The sequence below is a fragment of the Odontesthes bonariensis genome, chromosome 19, assembly GCF_027942865.1.
Source record: "Odontesthes bonariensis isolate fOdoBon6 chromosome 19, fOdoBon6.hap1, whole genome shotgun sequence".
Taxonomy (NCBI): domain Eukaryota; kingdom Metazoa; phylum Chordata; class Actinopteri; order Atheriniformes; family Atherinopsidae; genus Odontesthes; species Odontesthes bonariensis.
The window spans coordinates 33369684-33391720 of NC_134524.1; the positions used below are offsets into that span (position 1 = coordinate 33369684).

General features: G+C 40.4%; 1 protein-coding gene across 1 annotated transcript in view; it reads right to left on the minus strand.

The window, feature by feature from the left end:
• Positions 1 to 17790: 17790 nt before the first annotated feature.
• The window catches only part of htra3b (HtrA serine peptidase 3b), a 31671-nt gene continuing 27424 nt past the window's right edge, over positions 17791 to 22037 (minus strand). The window contains exons 6-10 of the mRNA XM_075451192.1: positions 21869 to 21901; positions 21617 to 21731; positions 21473 to 21530; positions 18879 to 18974; positions 17791 to 18774 (exon numbers count right to left, since the gene is read on the minus strand). Of these exons, the coding sequence (XP_075307307.1) occupies positions 18606 to 18774; positions 18879 to 18974; positions 21473 to 21530; positions 21617 to 21731; positions 21869 to 21901 (471 nt within the window). The 3' untranslated portion in view covers positions 17791 to 18605. The remainder of the gene's footprint in view (positions 18775 to 18878; positions 18975 to 21472; positions 21531 to 21616; positions 21732 to 21868; positions 21902 to 22037) is intronic.

Genomic DNA, 22037 nt, shown 5'->3' on the forward strand with positions numbered 1-22037 from the left:
GCGATGTGTTGGAATCCGGCTCGAAGGACCAAGAAATGTTGGGTCTAAAAGGTAACCCAGCTGGAACACAGTTCACTCAAGACAACCCCAGTGATCAACAAAACACACAGTGCACAAGATTGTATTTTTACTTGTAAGGGGAGCCGGACGGAGTGACAGAACTTACTCCTTCACCCGTGCTCAAACGACTCCGTCCGACTTTCCCCGTGTAGTTCTTTTTATTACACCGCTTAGTTACAATCAGCATAAGTAAAAACAATCTTGTGAGCAAGATGCAACAAATGTTTCTGGGACATCTAGTTCCTCACGTGTTGAGTGGTTGCACATCCTCCCACATGGGAAGACCAGAGCACCCTGTTTCTCACAGTTCCCTTTAATTACTTTGTATCACACTAAGCAGAGTTCACACTCTACATGTCTGTCTGTAAAATGTTGTTTACTCAAAATGAAAATCTATATACATTTTTCCAACAATGTCTGTGGGGTAACAGTTGTTCCTTTGTTTGGATGTGTGGGCATACAGGGTTCCGTAGCAGCTGCTGGGTGGCAGTGGGGTAAAGAGGTTGTTTCCAGGGTAGGTTGGGTCCTTGATTATTTTCTCGGCACTGCAGCTGCACCAGTTGTGGTGGATTTCTTCCAATGGTGGAAGCTGGATGCCCTGTGAGATGCTGGGCTGTGATTATGTGCTGCAGGGTCTTCCTGCTCTCTGTTGTGCAGCCACAGCACCATGCACTGATGCAGCACGTGATCACAGACTCTATGGTGCACGTGTAGAAGTTCACCAGCAGCCATAGTGTGAATTACGGGGGGGTTTGAAACATTTATATTTCTTATCGGTAATCATAAATATTACAATACACAGTATATTCCATATTCCTGCCAGGAAGATGCTTGTAGTAAAATGTCAGACACCCCTGAAGCGGACTGTACCATTTCATTGTCCATCTGCCTGTTACTGGCTCACGTCTAAGTCTGGTACATGTCTCTAAGTCTCGTGAACGAAAAAAAAATTGCGCCAGAGTGCTGTGTTACCAAGTAGCTGTAGATGAACGTAAGTAGCTATCGAACTGGTTTATTCTACTTAAGTTTCTCACTTTCAGAGTTTCAGAATTATATTGTGTCAGGTGACTTCAGACAAATGCTAACTATGGCTTTCCATCTAAATGTGAAATGTCATCAAGTGAATGTTAGCTGACATGTTATGAATTGTTAGCTTTGTGCCCTGTGCATGTCACATTAGTAACCTGCCGGCGTGCACTGTGGTCAAGTTGTAAACAATGCCTAAAGCATGCTGCGTTGCCAGGTTTGACAATTGCCCCCTTTTTACACCCTGGAGAAAATGTTGACCCCCCCAATTAAAAACCAATTAAGAGAATAGCCTAGCCTAAATCCCCCAGAAAAAAAGATACATTTTAAAATGATGTGTACAATAGATATGTCAAAAGAATAATTATTTCAGTTTAGCTCAAAAAAGAACGTTTTGTGATGCAGCAAAGGGTGGGCCGACGTCGTATTAAACCCTCTGGATGAAGAATGGGATGTCATTTAAGTTCAATCATGTGCGTGTAAAGGCAGATGAGAGAATACTTTTGGCAACATAGTCTTTCCCCTTTTGTTAAGATGTTCATAAATGAAATTCTCAAAATGATTGAAAATAAACAAACATATAAACAAAAAAGCACAAAGACAGCATTCCTCCATGACCTCTCTACTGTCACACCGTGGTGAGGTTAAGTTGGGTTTTTGTCCTGTCTCGTCATTTCCTGTTTTATTTTGAAAGACTAACTTCCCTCTCGTTCCAGGTCACTTGCCCTTCCTCTCGTGTTCCAGTCTGATTGTCGTATGAGTGATTCCACCTGTTTCCCATTACCCCCGTGTGCTTAAGAGTCTGCGTCTCCCCCTGTCTTGTGCCAGTGTGTTGTATCTGTCCCCGTATAGAGCATCATCCTCGCGTACCTTCCAAACCTGTTTCCTTAGCCTGTTTCCGAGTTCCTGGTTCCCAGTGGTAATTATCCTCGTGAGAGTGATTTTCTTTTTCCTAGAATAAGTTTTATATTATAGATCCTGTAAGAAATACATAGTTAAGTTTGCTTATAGTCTTTTTGTTTTCCCTCCTGGGTGGAGTGGTCCTTTTGTTTGGTAAATACGTTCATAGTTTATTTCCTCCAATTTTTAGGAGAGGTTTTTCTTTTCCTCCTTAGTCAGAGAGACTTATAGTTAATTATAAAAGTTTCATAGTCTTTTGTTTTTCCTCCACTAGTGGAGTGATTTTGCGTTTGATAATTTTTATATAATCTTAGAATAATATTTCATAGCCTTCCTTAGCTTCTCTCACGAGGGACTGGTCGCTCTGCTGCCTCAAAATAAAAATCTTGGATTTAAACCTCCTGCATCTGCGTCCTCCATTCTCTGGGCCTGACATCTACTTCTCTAAAAACATGGTTGCATTTCGAGTATCTTTATTCTTGTGAATGAAAGTGTGGAATTTGTGCCATTTTGATTTGTGAATCAAGTTTAAAAGAACATCGAAGAACTTCAGAGCAAAACACAAAGCACTGTTAGTGGTATAGCATTGAAATTCAACTTTTATTCTTCAAACCAACAAAGTGACAGTATAGGTTATTAATCCGTTTCAGAAAAATGTGATTAAAGGCATTACTTTTCACTGCATAAGCTATGAATGGGCCAAGCAGGTCATTTCAGGTCATTGTTGCTGTGGTGGTCCCAAAAACCACTCCAAGTATTTCACACAATTTATTCTGAAGACGTGCAAAGAAGAGAGAGCCAAAAGCATAATAACCAGGTCAGTAGCTCTGTCCAAATGTCTGTCAAAAACAACAGCTCACACTGTAGCTTCTGCTTTTCAAGCTGAGGGTGAAGTAAAGCAAACTCATTCAAACAAATTAAAAGGCCAAAACACTTTGTTTTACTGAATTATGAATTTTGGTGTTAAACATATTTTTGGGACAGGTGTAAAAATCTGATCTCAGATTGTGTTGAAGGCGCGCATTTACACTGGAACATTAGAAATGGGCAGAATTTAGGTGGCCTACTGAAACTATAGAGGAATAATTATGGAAGGATGGAAGTTTTAATGGTCTTTAGGTGTAACACAGTTATGTAGTTTGTGAATGAAGAGCATCACTGTTCAGTTAAAAATTAAGCTAGCTTTCTAAAAAAATAGACTTATGTGCTTTGGATGATCATTATTAGGACTGGTAAAACATTAACTGCTGAAAGTATCTCAAGGACATGGTTCATTCTGACAACAGACACAAAGGAGGGGTAATGATAGAGAACAACAATATCAGGGAAAGTGGACACATGTGTAAGGTATGACACAACTATACTCAATACATACTGTCACAAAATAGTTTTGTCTGTCAAAGTTGCACCTTCACATCAAATCGCCAACAGTTTTTATTGATGATCTGAAAAAAACATACAGTTCACACTAAAAACTTTTTAACATGTCAGCCAATAAACTGGAGGTGATTGTGCTAGGGAAAGGTCACTGTGTGATAACATCTTTTAGCAGAGGCTCCAGATATGACGCAGCCTTGAACTCTGCTCTATTTTCGATAGCAGCTGATCTATGACTGTTACTTTTGAACAAACTAGTCTTTATGGGCAAAATTCAGTGTTGTCTTAACTCAGCTGTAAACCTGAGTAACCTGTAAACCTGAGTAAACTCTAAGGATGGTAAAAAAAATCCCAAATGTGGACAGTTAGGGCTGCTACTATTTGTGAACTCCAGAGTATTTCTTTGTGGTTCATTCCATTTGTCTCATATTGAAACGTCCGTTTGCTTGTGGTAATTACAGCTGTCCATTTGCACAGCTGCACTGCTGGCAATGAGTGGACTGCTTTTCTCTTACTGAGTATCATTTCTATTGAGAAATTATAAACAGTGCAAACATGAATTTAACATAGTGGTGTACAGGGAAACAAGTATATAAGTACTGTAAATTAACATTTATATTTTCATAACTGACTTTTAAGTCATCACATTGTTTCCAGTATGAAAGTATTTGAATAGCATTTTTTGTGAGAAAAAGTGAACGATATCTTTATATGTTGTCTAGTTCTGTACCAATATTTGTAATACAGAATAAGGCTATCTGCAAATTGTAATGTCCTCTGAAATTATAAATAGCTAAACAATAAGCCGTTTGCATTGTAATTATTGATTCAATTTTACCTCGTAATGCTGCAGAAATCTGGGATCTTTTGGTGTTTAGATTGTTTGCATAATAGTTTTGGTAGTCATTTGTTGTATCATTCTAGTCATCATAATTTAATAGTAATCATAATGACAACCAGTGATGGTATTTTAAATAGAAGTGTAAACCTGAAGTGGCCATGCTTTATGGCAATACTCATTTCTGCAAGTAGATGGCAGTCACCACTTTGGTATGTTAGTAATGTGGAAAGCTTTTACATCCAGATTTAACATGTCAGGGACAGCTAGAAGACTCATCAAAACAGTTTTACATAATACTATTTTAATGTGAATATGGACAGTTTTATCACCATAGTCGTAATCATCATAATTAACTTCTACAAGCCCAGAATCCAGAGAATTAGAATATCATGTGCCATACTTCCGGTGGGGCACTTCAGAACCAAAGCTCTGTGAATTGCTCTCTGTCCAATTGGACATCTATGCTGACCTGTGGGGTGTGCGGTAAGTTCAACTGGACATATGGTGTCTTGTTTGGTTAAGCTTTTTTAAAAGCCTGGCCAAACATTGTGATGAGCACATGCTTGACCTATGCTGTGCACTCTAAGCTGCTCAACACACCCTTGCTCCTCATCTTTGCTTTTGAGACTGTACAGGTGGAGAATGTGTCTGATCACTGATGATTGGAAAATCTTTTTCCACATTCCAGTCCAGCAGGTTCTGTTGGTGATAGCAACTGTAGTATGTTGATATGTCAGAGAGACAGTCTGAGATTCATGCTGAGACCGTGTGGTCGTCAGGTGGGAATGACAGATAGAGCTGGGTATCGTCTGCATAGCAGTGGTATGAGAAACCATGTGATCGGATGATCTGGCCCACTGAGGTGGTGTATATGGCAAAGAGAAGAGGTCCCAGTACTGAACCTTGGGGGACCCCTGTGGCGAGGTGGCTGCAGAAGTGTGACCAAGCCAAGGTACGTTGAATGACCAACCAGTGAGGTGCGATTTAAACCAGGAGTGTGTTCTCCCTGTGATGCCCATGTTAGAGAGTATGGACAAAGGCATGCCGTGGTAGGCAGTGCCAAATGCAACCGATAAGTGGAGCCGGATAAGTACTGAGGACTTAGCTGTCACTCTGGCTTCTTTTAAGGCTTCTGTCACAGCCAACAGAGCCGTTTCAGTGGAGTGGCCACTTTTAAACCCAGATTGGTTTGGGTCAAGGAGGTTGTTTTGTGAGAGGTATTCTGTGACCGCCCTTTCAATTTTCTCAGACAGAAACGGGAGGAGAGAGACCGGCCGATAGTTCGCCACGTGAGTCGGAGGGAGGGAAGGTTTCTTGAGCAGCGGTGTGACCCGACCTTTTTTGGATATTTGTTGTTTTATTCTGGATTCTAGCTCTGACACTAAGTTGTGAGGAGATTTGTTGTCTTAATATCAGTGGTTTCCATCTAACCTTTGGTCAGATTATTATACCAGCGTGGTATCTGAAAATTAGTAGTTGGTTGTGGCTGACTTCCTTGCAACTTCTTTATTGATACCACTTTCCTGTGGGACCCCAATGTGTTTGTAGCTTTTCTGAACATTTGCTCTGTTGCCTTCTGGTAATACAACCACTGAAGTTGTGATCATCTCTCTTTGATACAATTCAGCAGTATCTATCTAGTGATAGTCACATTATAATATCCTTGCTTTGTTTCCTGGGAGGGTGGATGAGTGAGATCATGTCTAGAACATGCAAGAATACTAAAATGTCATCCATACAGAATTGGATGATTGCTCAACTTCAAAACTTCATAGCCATTCCTTATCATGATCTCTTGCTTGAGTTTGTTTATACTTCTGGCTTGTTCTCTCACTCTCAAGTGGTCAAGGCATACAGCTACCATTCTTGAGTCTCTTTTTGTTGGAGTGAGTTCCAGGTTAGTGGGATCTCATCTCCACTGTTGCTCTCTAGCCCTTGCATGGTCAAGATGGGGAATTGAATGCGATTTATTTGCTCCCTGTGCTAGGCTATTTTTTTAATGAACTGGCATTAAATATATTTATGTACTGTTCCAAAAGCCTTGAGATGACACATGTTGTGAACTTGTGTTATATAAGTAAACTTACTGAAATTAACTGAACTGTATCAGACTGAATCATATTGAATCAAACCAAATTGAATAGTCTTGAATATTACCCCATGTATCTGGCATATGTTGATATAGCATCTGTTTATATAAAATGAATTGGTGATGTAGCTGCTGTTTTACCCAGCTAAAACAGCCACTTTGAGACACAGGAGTGCAAGGTTTCTCACACTGATGACCAGGAGACGTAATCCACTGAAGTCCATTTATTTTGAACAAAAAGCAAATTAACATGACAGGATTCCTTTGTCAGCAGGTAGAAAATCTGTCTGCTCCCACACCTGTGTTCGATTCTAGGATCACTGGTGACATCACAGGTCTCTAAAAAAGGGAGTACCCATTCCACTCAGATTTCTTACAACCTGCAGCATTCTATTGGCTCTCACAATCCCGGCCCCTAATGTTTAATTAGGAAAATTAAGCATTATCAAAAAACAAAAAAAACAACTTAAAAATTGAGAGCCATTCACCACATTACAAAAGGTTACTCATTTTAACTCAGTCTTTTCAGCTCTGGCCTGCCTCCTGTAGCAGGCACAGTTTGTTCACAGGCCTCTCCAGAGTGCTGCTCTTTGTTTTCAACACCACTCTGCGCACTAGTCCTGGGGTCCGTTTCACGTAGCAGGTTCAACCAACTCTGAGTCTATTCCTGATCTCTGAGTTGATCTACTCTGAGATAGAAAACCCTGAGTTTTCGGTTCCAGAAACGCTGATATGAGTGAGGTTAATCAACTCTGAGTAAGTTCACCTTGAGTTTAGCGCGTGCACCACAACTTTAAAAAGCCAGCATCAATGGAGCTCCGATTCGACGAGTCACCTTGGCAACGGGGAAGAGGAGGGGCTACGTTTTTCACCAACCTCGAATTGGAAATCTTAATGCGCTCATGCGGCGAGTTTCAACACGTTTTTAGAAATAAGTGCAACACCGCTGCAGCAGCAAAAGTGTAAGTTTAAATGTAGTCCTTTGCAATCACAATAATATCACAGGGAAACTGCTTGAATGGTAGCCCATTCATTTATTTCATTTAGGTGCAATCCCGCGGGGGAGAAGCGCTCTTGGCAGCAGTTTAAGATGAAATATAAAAACATTGTTCAAACAGGTGAGACCTCGGCATGGAGGTACCTCATTTTGATCATGTTTTACACTGTAAAATAAATATTAAGTGGCTATTTGACTGTGCAGTTGTTTTATTCCCAACATAATGCTGTTTTCACACACATAAACTATGTCTTCTCATCTATATCATCCATCCATCCATTATCTATACACCGCTGAATCCATCAGTCGGGTCGCGGGGGGGCTGGAGCCTATCCCAGCGGTCAATGGGCAAGAGGTGGGGTACACCCTGGACAGGCCGCCAGTCCATCACAGGGCCACATAGAGACAAACGAGACAAACAGCCATACACACTCACAGTCACTCCGAAGGACAATTTAGAGTCATCATCTATATCATGTTCTGTTAAATAATTAAGCCTATTTAAACTAACACAGACTTCTACTGAGCCAACAGAAAGAAGGCAGATGCCCGTAAAACCGGTGCTGCCCAGCACCGCCACCTCTAACGGGAGGCCAGTGGCTGAGGGAATCCACCCCCAAGACACGAGTGCCTTTATAAAATATAATAGGCCTATATATGTCTTTTTTAAGCCTATTCATACAAATATTTATTTGTCTTTTATGTCTTTTTTTTCTTTTGTCCCAACACATTCTGATGGTACCACTCATAAAGATAATTGTCTGTAAATGCAAAAATCTATGCGCGGTCTGATAACCATCTCCGACGAATATTTATTTCTCTGCGCAATAATGCTGCACCTTCATCCACGGGATCGTTGCCAAAAGGACATGTTCGTGAAAAAAGTCGCCTCCTACTGTGCCTAATGGACTTCTAGAAGTAGAAGAACTCGCTCTGCTGACTGAATGAATGAGGAAATCAAATGGCGTGTGTGGCTGAAAGAGGGCGGAGACAGAAAGAAACTCAAGGTTTCTTGAATAAAACCTGGTCCCGACCAGGTTAGGTTCAGAGAGTCTGTTACTCCGGTAACTGACCGTGAGGTTAAGTTACCTCTCTTTGTGAAACAGGCTAGAGTTACCCCTCTTTCTCGGGGTTGAGTTACCTCCCTTTGTGAAACGGAAAACTCAGGGTTTCCCTCATTTCAGGGTTAACCTACTCAGAGTTTTCACTAAACCTGCTACGTGAAACGGACCTCTGCTGAACAGGGCCGTATTAAGTCAATGTGGTGCCCCTGGGCACTAAACCTCAAGTGCCCCTAGGCTACATTTTCAAACGTATTCATTCAAAATCAGTAACAATTAAAGCAGCATCCATCTATATACAGTATGTAGGATTATTCAAATATCTCCATTTAAAACCAATCAATTCAATTCACTATCAATCCAAACAGCATCCATATATTAAAATGTACAGATTCAAAATGTGTATCAATTCGAAGAGCATTTGTCTATATTGAAATATATTATCAATTCAAAGAGCATCCACCTATGCAGCACTAACAACACTCCTATTATCCAGGGGGACGTCATTGCCACAGCCGTCCCAGAGCACCATAAGTTGTCTCCCCGGAATGCCAAACCACTTCAAAACTTAATCAGGGTGCTTGCTCTTTTTCCAAATCAAAATTCCAGACTTTTTTAAAACTGAGACTTTTTTTCCCCAAGACCTTAACTTTATGTACTTGTAACTTGTGTGCCTACTGCCTACTTCAGATTGTACCAACTGTGTTTATTAGAAATGCTAATTTTTATAGGCTAGTATTCAATGAACAAATGCATTATTCACAGTAAATTATGCTTTTACTGATGAAAACGTTTCAAAACATGAAAATCACAAGTACATGAATTTCACATCAAACAAGTGTCACAAAAACTATCTATAAAAAAAAGGATGGATGGATGTATGTATGTAGAATTCAGTCTCTTCACTCACATCTCATCCCATTAGGCTGATACAGTACGTGACCAGATAGTAAAATTATAGTTTTATAGCCCACCTTCCTATTTCTCATTTCACAATGCCTTTGAGCATACTGTAAAATTCTACCATACATTTATTTTCCATACTTTATTAAGACTTTCACACAAAATCCAAGACTTTTCAAGGTCTGGAAAACAGTGCTTCAAAATTCCATACTTATTGAGACTTTCAAGACTTGCGCAAGCACCCTGTTCATCACGGCCACAATGCGTCGCAACACCTCTCTCCAATACTTCGCCGCATCCTCTTTTTGTTGTCTGAGAACAACATCAACCGTACACGCATCCCGTGTGACCTCCCGAGTAGTGCGAGCAGACACTCGCGGTGGCTTGCGCTCTTCTCGTGGGCTGTGACTGTCCGGGTGTTTCCAGTCACTGTACCCCGGGCCTCGGTGAAAGCATTTTGCTGCCCGGCCAGGCATTTACACGCAAAACAATACACCATGCCGGTTGAAGGGGAATAGATTAGCCAATCTCTAGACACTGACTGTTTGTTCGGCAGCTGGCATTGGAAGAGATCATTTGTAAGAAACCTGGTTTTCTTACCGTCGTGCCGTGCTGCTGCTGCATATTTAGCCGCCCGGTTGTGGTAGATGGTGGGACCGTTAGCAATAGCCAGCTGGTTGTCAGCAGTTGTCGATGTTTTTATAAAGAAACATCTAACACTGGAACATTTTTAATTGCCGCTAAACGCCTGGAGTCTTTTTATTTTTTTATTTTTCTCTTCGCACAACCACTCAATTGATGTCTATCCATTTATTTTTATTTTTACCGCGTTTTTAAAAAAAAAATGATGCATTTCACCATAGGTGGACTGGCTCAACTGACAGGTTGAGGGAGGGGGGTTAATGTTCACATTAGACCACTATTGCTCAGAATTATGATATATCGTTGCTGTTATTATCACATTAGTTTTAATAATGAATTTTATATGAATATTTATGTCAAGTGTAATCATTTTAAGTGTACAAACATTCATGAAAAAAATATTTTTAAAGTTTGTCTTGTGGTGCCCCCCCACTGGCTGTGAATGGTTGGTGCCCCTGGGCACTGTGCCCCAGGCCCATATAGTTAATCCGGCCTTGCTGCTGAATCTGGCATGGTTTGAATGACTCTTCCCATTGTCCATGTGTTTCTTGGCATTGTATTGTCCATTATCAGCACCACATCTCCTGTTTGCAGGTTTCTCCTTTGTGCAGACCATTTTTGACGCTCCTGAAGAAGAGGTAAGTACTCACGAGTCCACCTGGTCCAGAAAAGGTTAGCAAGATATTGTACTTGCCTCCATCTACGTCGGCAGTACAGATCATTCCTGTTGAACACTCCAAGGGGGACAATGGGCTGCATTTTCATTAGAAGTAAGTGATTTGGAGTGAGTGGTTCTAAGTCATGTGCATCGTCTGATAACGTAAGTAAGACATCCATAACATAGTCCATTGTTCTTCAAAAAGTCTATTCTGTCCTTGTGAGCCAGCTGTTGGATTTCCCTGCAAGACTCCTGTGCATGGTTGTTTTGACAGTAGGTGCAGGGTGGCTCAAATGCAGCAACAGTAGCACATGGCACAAATTTAAACGCAGGGACTTTTGGTGCTCCGTAGTTATTCTTTTCCACAGTTACTTGTGTTGCAAAACTGCTACTGTCAGGTTCAAATACCTACAAATTTATAAAGAAGTGAGAGACACACGTTATAGGAATCTTAACTCATGAGGAGAACCGACGAGGAGCAGCCTTCACAGCTTTGTCCTGATCAATTCTGACCATCTCCTCACGCCTCGTCTATTTTATTCAGCAAGTGGGTGTGTACAACAACTCTCAACTGAGAGGAAAGGGGGTGTCACGTTTCAGGCCGCATTCCTAACAAGGAATTTTTACAACCTTAACACAAATGAACAAGGCACACTTTTCTTACAACTCTTGATCAATACAACAAACAGAGTATATTATGGGATAACTACATCACATGCATTTACAACTCAACATTTCCCTCCTTTTTATCACATAAACACTCAAATTGTCATTTCAACAACGCAATTTCTTCTTGCGAGATTTCCAGCTATTTACGAGCGCATACCTGCTTACACACAAAGAGAAAAGTGATTACACATAGACATGTGGATCAGAATACAAATCAAGAAGGAATTATTTCCCTTCTCATTCTTCATCATCATCATCAGTCTGGTAATCAAGGAGAAGGCACATTTGAGTCAGCTGCTGCTCCGAGGGTAAAATACAGTGTTATCAAGACAGAGAATACAACAACATCCATACAAGGTCAGAATTGCTGCAAAAACAGCAATAGATATCAACACAGAAGAAATTGATGTTCTATACTTCCCAAATGCATCTATCCATGCATCCCACATGGTAGTGCTCCTTCAGTTCAAGATTCGTAGGCCCCAATGTGATGCTGCCATCCTTTGCCGTATTATTGGGAATAAATGTGCAACATTGCTCGTCAAATATCACACACAAACATCCCTGTTCAGCCAGCAACATGTCCAGAGCCATCTGATCTTCTGAAAGCCATAAGTTAAGATGCCGCCTATGAAAGCCAATTGTTCAGCAATTGCTTGAAACCCATGTTGTGTCATATTACCTAACTTCTGCACGTTGTAATGGATGTAATTGATTCTGTCTTAATTTTTGTTAATCGTACACCACCAACAGAGATGACTCAAAACCTGCTCCCACCTGATCAACCAGTTTGTACTCATATGGGACTCCTCTAGGAACCCCTATAGCGTCTATATCAATCAGATCTTAAACAAGCATTTGTCTAGCTCTCCAAAATTCAAGTAAGACAGTTTTCAACCTAAGAACTAGGTCTGCAGCTGAAATAGGATAAATCGAAACAGGTAACAGTAAAGTAACATTTACACACACCATCACATTATTTGGAAGTCTGTCAAAAAAACTTGTTATCACCACACCTTCACCAAATGTCGCCACGGGACATTTAGAGGTTTAAATGTAACAATGATAGTTATTATCGTTTGACACCAATTTGTGGACATTTTACCAAACGGATTCTTTCCTGCTGTTATATTTATACAGGTAAAATTTTCTTGAGTTCTCTTTTTAGAAAACAAAGTTTTCTTTTTATCTGTAAAATTGTCAATTAGTGCAACTGGTGTTGCTAAGCCTAGTTTTATTCATTACTTCTAGTACATTCAGGTGAAATCAGACCAGAGACAAACTTCAGGAATGGGTCTAAGACCCAAACATACCACACAATCCGTTTGTGTCTTATTCGCTGCTGTCTCAGCCATTAAAAGCCAGTTATTATAATGTCCTGAAATTCCTGTAGACACTTTGAACCAATCATCAGAGTTTTCTCCTAGTACTACTGCAGTTACACCAGCTCTTTGCGCTCCTCTGGAGATAGTCAGTAGTCTTGTAAGCACTCCACCTTTACCTCTGAAACTTATGAGTGGCTGAGTTGAAAAGTTATCACCGCGATCCTACTTAGAGGTAAATAAACCAAAGGAATTGTCAAGTACATCTGAATCTTGTTTACTGTACATTCTAGATTTTCTGTCACCTGGGCTCCTAGCAGGCCCACAATTAATACACTCCACTTTAACCACATGCTTACTGAATACAGTTTTAGAATTTGGTTGTGATTGAAATCTAGATAGCACTCAATCTCAGTCTTCTGTGAGGAATGAGGGTAAGTTGTCAACTTTGATTTATTGGTCCCAGATAAGACAGGGACTGAATCTGTCTCTCCTCCTCTCCAAAAAGGGAGTCTTTGTAAACACAGGCCTTGGCTTTGGTCCATTTTATGGCAGTTGTCTGCTTACGAACCACCCAAAATCCTTTCACAGCTCTAAGGTTATAGTAAATTAGAAAATCTCTGCTTAAACTCCTAAAAACTGTCACAGGGCTCTGGACAATCTTCACCATACATTGAGACGATGATATGCTAATTCATATCATCCCCTTTTTAATTTCACAGAATGCAATGTCTGCTTCTGGTGTCCATTCGAGGACAGAGGACATTTTTAGTGTTTCTTCATACATTAGTTTGTTTAATGGTGCTGTTATTTCTGCATAATTTGGAATCCAGGCTCTGCAGTAATTTGTCAGTCCTAAGAATGACATCATTTGTTTCTTTGTGGTTGGCTTGGGGGCCTGGAGAACCGCTGTCTTCCTACTTTCTACAATGGTTTTCCCTTCAGCACTCAAATTGTGTCCCAAATACTTCACTTCCCTTTTACACAGCTGTAGTTTATTTTTACTCGCCTTGTGACCTTCTTCAGCTAAATGTTTCAACAAACCTAAGGTGTCTATTTTGCATGTTTCCTCGTCTGGTGAAGCCAGCAATATGTCATCTACATATAACAAGACTTGGCTGCCTTTTGGTGGAACAAACTTTGCCAGACTTGCACTCATAACCTGGGAGTAAATAGTAGGACTTTCACCATATCCCTGCGGCAATCTGGTATATGTGTATCTTTTCCCTTTAAAGGTGAAAGCAAACCAAAATTGACTTTTCTCTTCCACTGGGACTGAGAAGAACGCGTTACTAATATCCACCACTGTGAACACTGTTGCATCTGCTCTGAGCATATTCAGCAAAGTGTAAGGGTCTGGGACACACGGTGCCCTCTGTATGACAGCTTGATTTACAGCTTTTAAATCCTGCACCATCCTCCATCCAATAGATGCGGCCTGTTTTCTTACTGGAAATATCGGTGTATTACATGGTGAATCATTACACGGAACAATGACGCCTGCTTTTATCAAATCTTCAATTACTGGTTTTATACCGTCTTGAGCGTCCTGTTTTAATGGGTACTGTCTAATACAGGGCCTGTGCTCTGTCTTAGCCCGTATCTGCACAGGCAAGGCCCCCCTTATTAGTCCAACATCAGTAGATCCCTGTGACCACAATTTAATTGGTCCTTCGAGCCGGATTTCCAAGAGATCTGATGATTCCAGAGGGCGAGTTGATGTCCAGGAAGACTCTAGTGAGTCTTTTAAATCCTTTTCCAGGACTGGAGATGGACTCGCCAGCTGGGATCTGAGGATTGACAGAAAGTTCGTGGAAAAAGGCGAGAGACAACGTTGTAGGTGAGTATGTTTAAACTTAAAAAGAGAATTGTGAACGAGGGTTCAGCGCGTAAAGAAACCCTGTAATCCTAGGCTCTGACAGGTTAAAGAGGACGACGGGGTCCAGAGAAAGCCCGAACCGAAATTAATTAAAGAGGACAACGGGGCCCGACGAATACCCGCGAGGACTGCGGGGTCCTGCGTTAACAGACGCGAAAAAATTCCGTACGTGTGAATGTGAATGTGTGCAAGGAGAGTGAAAATATCATTCGATGATTTTTTTCCTCTCATAAAATACAGCAGGACTGTTAGCGGAGGTCTTTTGTGGATGCAAAGGCAAGAATCTTCCGCTCTTGAGAGAGTTGAAGCGAAGATTACCACAAAAGAAAAATTAATTCTCCGCCCTGCTGAATAAAAATAACCAGTTATTAGAACACCCTAGGTGTTGAAAAGCTGGACTAAATTTTCAAAATGGGAAACGGGGGAAGTAAACAGTAAAAAAGAAAGTGTGTATAAAGAAGATAAAGAAGCAAAGAAGATAAATTGGGCAGAGAACAGATATTATGCAAAGATTGATAATTCATAGAAAAGCAGGATCCTGATAAAATTGAATTCCTTCCAAAAAGAGTAAAAATATGGATTTAATGGTAGCTTAAATACACAAAAATTAGTTGTGCTGCAGGATGACGTTATAACAAAGAAAAAAGGTTGCCCAAATAAAAAAATTTAAAAAACTGGCGAGTCAGAGTGGGTTGGTGCATGTTACTGACTGACTAAATTAGTTCAGAAATAATACTGAACTGACTAGAGACTCGACGGAGAAACTTAGAACTGACTTCTCCACTGAATGATATCAGACTGACGTTGACGGCAATGATAACTTTTTAAGACTGGACAGACTCCGACTGACAATTACTTTAAAGAAATTCTGCTTTGGGAAGGAGATTTTGGACTGTTTTAGTGATTCCTAGAGTATTTACATATAGTAAATATAGTTATGTAAACTTTTGTGGAAACTCTAATATAAATAAATTAAAAGACAGTCCATGCCCATGGTTTTATGAGATTAATTAAATTAAATTAGCAAAGTGAACTATTGATTTAAAATATATATATATATTATCAGGGATATAACAAGGAAAATGGAGAAGGAAGGCATAGAGGATGTGCAATTCTGGTTGATCCGGCTCGAAGGACCAATTAAATGTCAGGTTCAAATACCTACAAATTTATAAAGAAGTGAGAGACACACGTTATAGGAATCTTAACTCATGAGGAGAACCGACGAGGAGCAGCCTTCACAGCTTCGTCCTGATCAATTCTGACCATCTCCTCACGCCTCGTCTATTTTATTCAGCAAGTGGGTGTGTACAACAACTCTCAACTGAGAGGAAAGGGGGTGTCACGTTTCAGGCCGCATTCCTAACAAGGAATTTTTACGACCTTAACACAAATGAACAAGGCACACTTTTCTTACAACTCTTGATCAATACAACAAACAGAGTATATTATGGGATGACTACATCACATGCATTTACAACTCAACAGCTACTTTTTACTCCACCTTTTGCATACTTGAAAGAGTCCTTCTGTATTTCCACCTTTGGCAATATGTTTTTGTCCTGAACGTTACCAAAAAGAGGATCTGTAGCTATTTTAGCTTGCCGGTCAATAAAGTTCACAAGATCTGCAAACCTTCCTCTCCTTCCTCTTTGTTCTTTGATGTCATAGGCTATGTTCCGCCATCTCTGTCTTATTTTGAAAGGCAGCTTGGATACTACAATCCTCATGTTTGTGGGATTGTCCATTTCTTCCATATACTCAACATCCTCCATAGTATTCTTACACCCAGTGAGAAACAAAGCATAAGCACTCATAGCCTTGGCATCTTCTGCCCCTATAGATGGCCATTGTAGGGCTTTTTCCATATAAGCACTTGCAATAACCAGCTCGTCTCCAAAATGGTTTTCTAAGAGTCTTTTTGCTTCTCTGAAGGCCTTTCTGTGGGGCACGTGTTCACAGCTGCGCACAAGCTCCTGTGGTTCACCTGCTGTGTACTGTAGCAGATAATACAGCTTATCAGATTCATCATCAGTCTTTTTTTCAATAGTCTGCTCAAAAGCCCTGACGAAGCTTCTATAAGTCAATGGATCACCTTTGAAAACAGTTACCTCTTTTATGGGCAACTGTGACAGTTGATTCTGTTTCACAAGCATTTCGGTGATCTCATTTTGTTTATTCATCACTTGCAAAAGATCAACTGCATTTGAGATCATTGCATTTGAAGACTGTATTGAGGCTGCTCCTGCAGTATTTCTTGCTGGTGGTCTGGTTCTTGCTGACAGTGAAGCTTGTGGGTATGGCTCCCGTGGCCGGGTGGCTCTTGTGACAGGTAAGTTCAGAGGGATTTGTGTGCGCTCTTCAGTTTGTCCACTAGATGGCACCATTATAGTTGCATATTCATTCATGCCATCCTTGCTTGTCTCTTCAAATTGACTGAGAATTTGTTCTTGCACTCTTTTCTCCGCTATTGTAGTTTCCAAAGAGAGTCGTTCTAAACGTGCTGTTATTTGTGCCGTTTCAATCTCCATTTGGGATGCTATACGTTCCTTTTGCAGTTCAAGTTCTTGTTTTTCTGCTAAAAGTGCAGCCAGATTTGCGGTTTCTGTAGCGCAAACGGAAGACCGTTTTGACGCTACAGAAGAGCGCCCAGTTTCTGATCCTGCCAATGATGCGCTTTCCACCAAATCAAGATCATCATAAACCCCTCCAAGAGCCTGGTGAGTTTCACATTCTGTACCAGTAGTGTGAGTATTCAACCATTTATTGATCTCAGCCACGAAAGCATTAATGTAGCTTAGTTTTGGCTCATACCAAGTCTCTACATCAGCAAGTTCCTCCTCCGGACTTAACAAATGTCCGATTTCAGACGTCAGCTCTTTAAATTTGCATATCACGTTTAACAGCTGTTGCTTGATTTCTTTGACTTTGTCAACATTAGCAATGTCATTCATTAACTTTTCAACTTCATTTTTTTTACTTGTGATATGACCCAAAACTCCTCTTCTTGAATTAATCAGCCTGTGTAACTTTTCCTCCAATGCCTTTTCAGCTTCTTTACTCACTCGTTTTGACTCCATGGCCTTTAGATCCACGTCCTTTTCCTTCATTTGTCCTTCTGTATCCGTTTCTCTTGCTGTTTTCATTTTCCCACTTTCTTCAGCCATCGTGTCCACAAATAACAATCCGTGCGTAAATTGTGCGAATCCAAATCTTTAGAGCGCACAACTTCATCTAAACACACAGTCTTGGCTTACTGTCTGGAGTAGATTTTCTACTAATGTAGCAGCTGTTTTACCCAGCTAAAACAGCCACTTTGAGACACAGGAGTGCAAGGTTTCTCAAACTGATGACCAGGAGACGTAATCCTATGAAGTCCATTTATTTTGAACAAATAGCAAATTAACATGACAGGATTCCTTTGTCAGCAGGTAGAAAATCTGTCTGCTCCCACACCTGTGTTCGATTCTAGGATCACTGGTGACAGCACAGGTCTCTAAAAAAGGGAGTACCCATTCCACTCAGATTTCTTACAACCTGCAGCATTCTATTGGCTCTCACAGGTGACAACTAACAATGTCAAGGTATCTTGTTTCCCAGAAGAATATATCAACCACTATTGCCTGTTATTCCATTTTAAGCAGAAAATGTAGACTCAAAGTTAAGAAATGTGATTGGGACTAAATGTTTTGAGGTTTTTATCAACTGCCCATGTTCCATTATCTCTTGTCTTCAAATGTTTTATGTCAAATGCATCAGTTCTTCACTCATCTACTCCAATGAACTCCTATTTTCTACATGCACCAAAGGTGCTGCTTACCAGCTATTTTGTCAGGTGTCTGTACAATAAATGTGTCTGCTTTCTGAAATAATTCCACATTTAAAAGAAAAATTCAAGTATTTATTTTACATTTAAGTGGTTTAGGTTTATGCAGCTCTGCAAAGTGAAGCTTATCTTTTTCAGCACTTCTGGTTTGAAAAGTTGGGAGGAACAGCTGTAAATCCTTGACATCCTTGCACCATGTACCATATGCTCTTTTTTACTTTGTCACAATTAAGTCAACAGTGAGTTACTGAAGTATTAGAAGATGTGTGCACTTTAGACTTTATGTCAGCTGACATGTTCTTTAACAAAAGCATGGTACTAATCTAACTCTGCGTGAAACTTGTTCTTCCAATATCTATTGCATTATAATGTCTGGTTCGATGTTAAATAGCAGGTCATCATTGTCTCTTCTGATCTCCAGCAGCAGGGCTGTCTCATCCTGAAGTGCTCCCTGCAGGTCTGCTGTATTCATCAGAGGTCTGCCATTCAGTTTCACAATAATGTCACCATCTTTGATGCCACCTCTGAAGACAGAGAGAAACGACATGAGACTTGGCACAGGTCGAGCATTCATTTCAATTCAAAAATGAGCAGCAAACAGTAAACTGTGTCTGAAGAATAAACCTACTTCTGTGCAGGAGAGTGAGGAACAACCTCATGGACATAAATCCCACTGGTAACATTGGGAAAGTCAGGGTTCTGTTGTTTTAGCTCTTCAATTAACCTGGAACATACACACAATCATTCAGATTCACACACTTGTTACTGTTACTCTAAAGTATTCATTACTATATAACATTTAACCCTCATCCACAATGCAGACCAAAAGCAGTCATGCCGTTCCACCAAATGCAAAAGCATGCAGTTAGAAATGGGAAATGCAAAGTAGCTTTTGTTGGTAGGTAAACAACATTAATGACTTTCACTAAAATCTAACATGTCAGTTGCATAGCGTTCCCTTTTTTCAAGATTGGTTCTAGTTGTCTTGATTAATTACAGCTAGGGATTCCCGATCACATGATCGGAAATCGGGGTCGATCACGTGGTTTCTGACTCGATCGGAATCGGACGTTACATCCCGATCAGGGATCGGATATGTAGCCTATCTATATATGTATATTTATTCTCTTTTTTTTTTTTTATCAGAACTATAATATTTTAAAACAAATGGGAAAAAATAACAGCTTAGTATTTCCTATTATGTGGTGGTACAGAGTCAGAGCGTCTGAACCATAGACATAATATACGCAGACGCCTCATAGGCTGACGCTGCCTGTTGGAGCTGACGTATCAGCGCGGCCACCATCTTGGATGGGTCTCCAATGCCCCCACATTGCATTTATTTCCACTGAGGAAGGTGTATCCCCAACTACAATAATCATAATCCCCAAATTTTTATGTCTCTGGTCTCACCTCCACACAGAAACATGCGGCATGACGTCACTTTGCTGCCGTAAAGCGAAGCAGAACACGGCAGCAGCTAGAAGCTGGGGGCCGAATGTCTGCGGTGTGGAGAGATTTTAAAGTGGAGGACAAAAACGTTGCGATTGCAAACTGTGAGATATGCAAACTTGGGATTTCAAGAGGTGGCGAGGACATGGCTAACATCCTTGATGAGAACAGGAACAGGCTCAAGCCTGACAAGGTAGAGATGTTGGTTTTTATCCAGAAAACGTACATTTCCTTCTGTGCAGCCAGAGGAGGAGAGGAAGAATTAGGAGTGCAGTTAAAGCACATTACTGCCTTACTTTAGGACACTGTGGCACTTTTATTTGCTTATTTGTTTCCATGCCTGCAGGTATTTCAGGCTGAGCTGCTGCTCGATTTTATATTACACATTGTTGCACTAAACTACAATGTGATGAATTAGTTTATTACTTGATTACTTTTTTTGTTCAAGCTACCTCACAGAAGTGCTGTGTTTATAAGTGCTAAATGATAGAATAAGTGAAGAAAATAAAGAATCAGGGACATCCTGGATCTGTTTCTTCACCGTTCTTCATTTTTTTAATGTACTGTAGAAGTATCGGATCTGGACTCGGTATCGGCAGATACTCAAAATCAAATGACTCGGGGGGGCAAAAAAACCTGATCGGGACATCCCTAATTACAGCAATCTATTTGACTCTCTTCTCTTTACTTTTTAAGTTTATAAAGAAAAAGACTAATTTTGAATAGGTTGTTACAAGATTTCTTCACCATTTTCTTTTCTGTTCCAGACATACGATCCGTGATCATTGAGATGAGTCTTTTTGCCACCCAGTGAGGTGTAACCTCGCGTAACTAAGTGCAGTCACATGTCTGATGACATCGCATGCATACCTTTTATTCAGATTCAATTTAGTTCCAAAAAAATTGACAGAGCTGCAGCTTCAAAAGAATGAATATTTGCACATATCTAGTGTACTTTTATCCATTATTTACACTCTTTTAAGCTCATTCACTCCGGTAAGGACGTCCATCGTACTCAAAGTCGTCGTCCACGCTGTCAAAATCTGATAAAAATCCTGCCATGTTGCACAAAACTAGCAGTAGCAAACTGTTACCCGACCTTCACAGAGCACGGAGTAAATGAGCTGTGCTGCAGCGGCGCACGCCGATGACGTCATCCCAGTAGATGCTGTGTAGAAAGCCCCCCATAGCCCCCAATAACAACAACAGGGCAGCTCTAAACTAACAGTGCAATAATATGCGTTCATTCATTCATTGGTCTTAAATTATTGGTGAAATAAAGACAGATAATGCCTTATTTAGAGGCTGTATTGTCTCTGCCCTGTTCTCTCTGTTATATGGATATACGCCGATCTAAATAGTGTCCAAAGGACGCCGACTTTCACCAAACTGTTATCGGTGAGTAGATGAACGTATTTTATGCCAGAAATAAGGTCCAGGTTTAAAAAACGAACTTCCCCTTTAAGAACAAATCTGTTCATACGAATGGTTGTTACATGAGGGCCATTGATTCTATACGGCAGTAGGCTACAATGCTGAAAGTAGAGGGCTATTATTTGAGATATAGCTTTTCAAAGACCATTGATGCAAACAGAAGAAGACCTAAAACATCAAAGTAGTTTTGAATGTTGTTACTTTAACTTTACTCTAACCTGCACTGTAAAAAATGACAGTTTAAAATGCTGCAAGTTACATAAAATGCCATCACTCTGTTCAACTTTCTTTTTGGCATTTTTCATGAGCAGACTGATTCACATCAATTATACTTACGTCGGTGTGATAGTCAACATCCTAATTCCAATGAAACGCTTCTTTATTGACCTCAGATCTGAAAGGAACATCAGATACAGTTAGAGCAGGATACTCAGTAATGATTCTTTAATCATAGGCGGGTAATGTCACTGTCAGACTCACCTTTGCTGTGCTTGTCAAGAGAATCATTGAGAAAGCGGGTGATCCTGTCTGAGGGAATGGCAAATGAGATTCCTGCAGCAACTTTCAGAGTGTTGATTCCGATCACTTCCCCATCCTAAAAACAGCAGGTCAACATAAAAAAAACTACCATTAACATTTAGACTGACCCATACTTTCCATAAGTATGCATTTCTACGGACATTCCCTGAGTTCAATATCCGGGGTACAAAAACAAATAAACTAAAAGCTTACCAAATTTACAAGTGGACCTCCCGAATTTCCATACTGTCAATTATAATACAGACAAAAACAGAGCTGTTATTTGTTACTGTGACATTTTTAATAAAGGCATCAAATAAAGGCTGACGGAATGCAAATGTGCATAAAAACAAAACGAATCAATTAAAAATGTATTGCGATA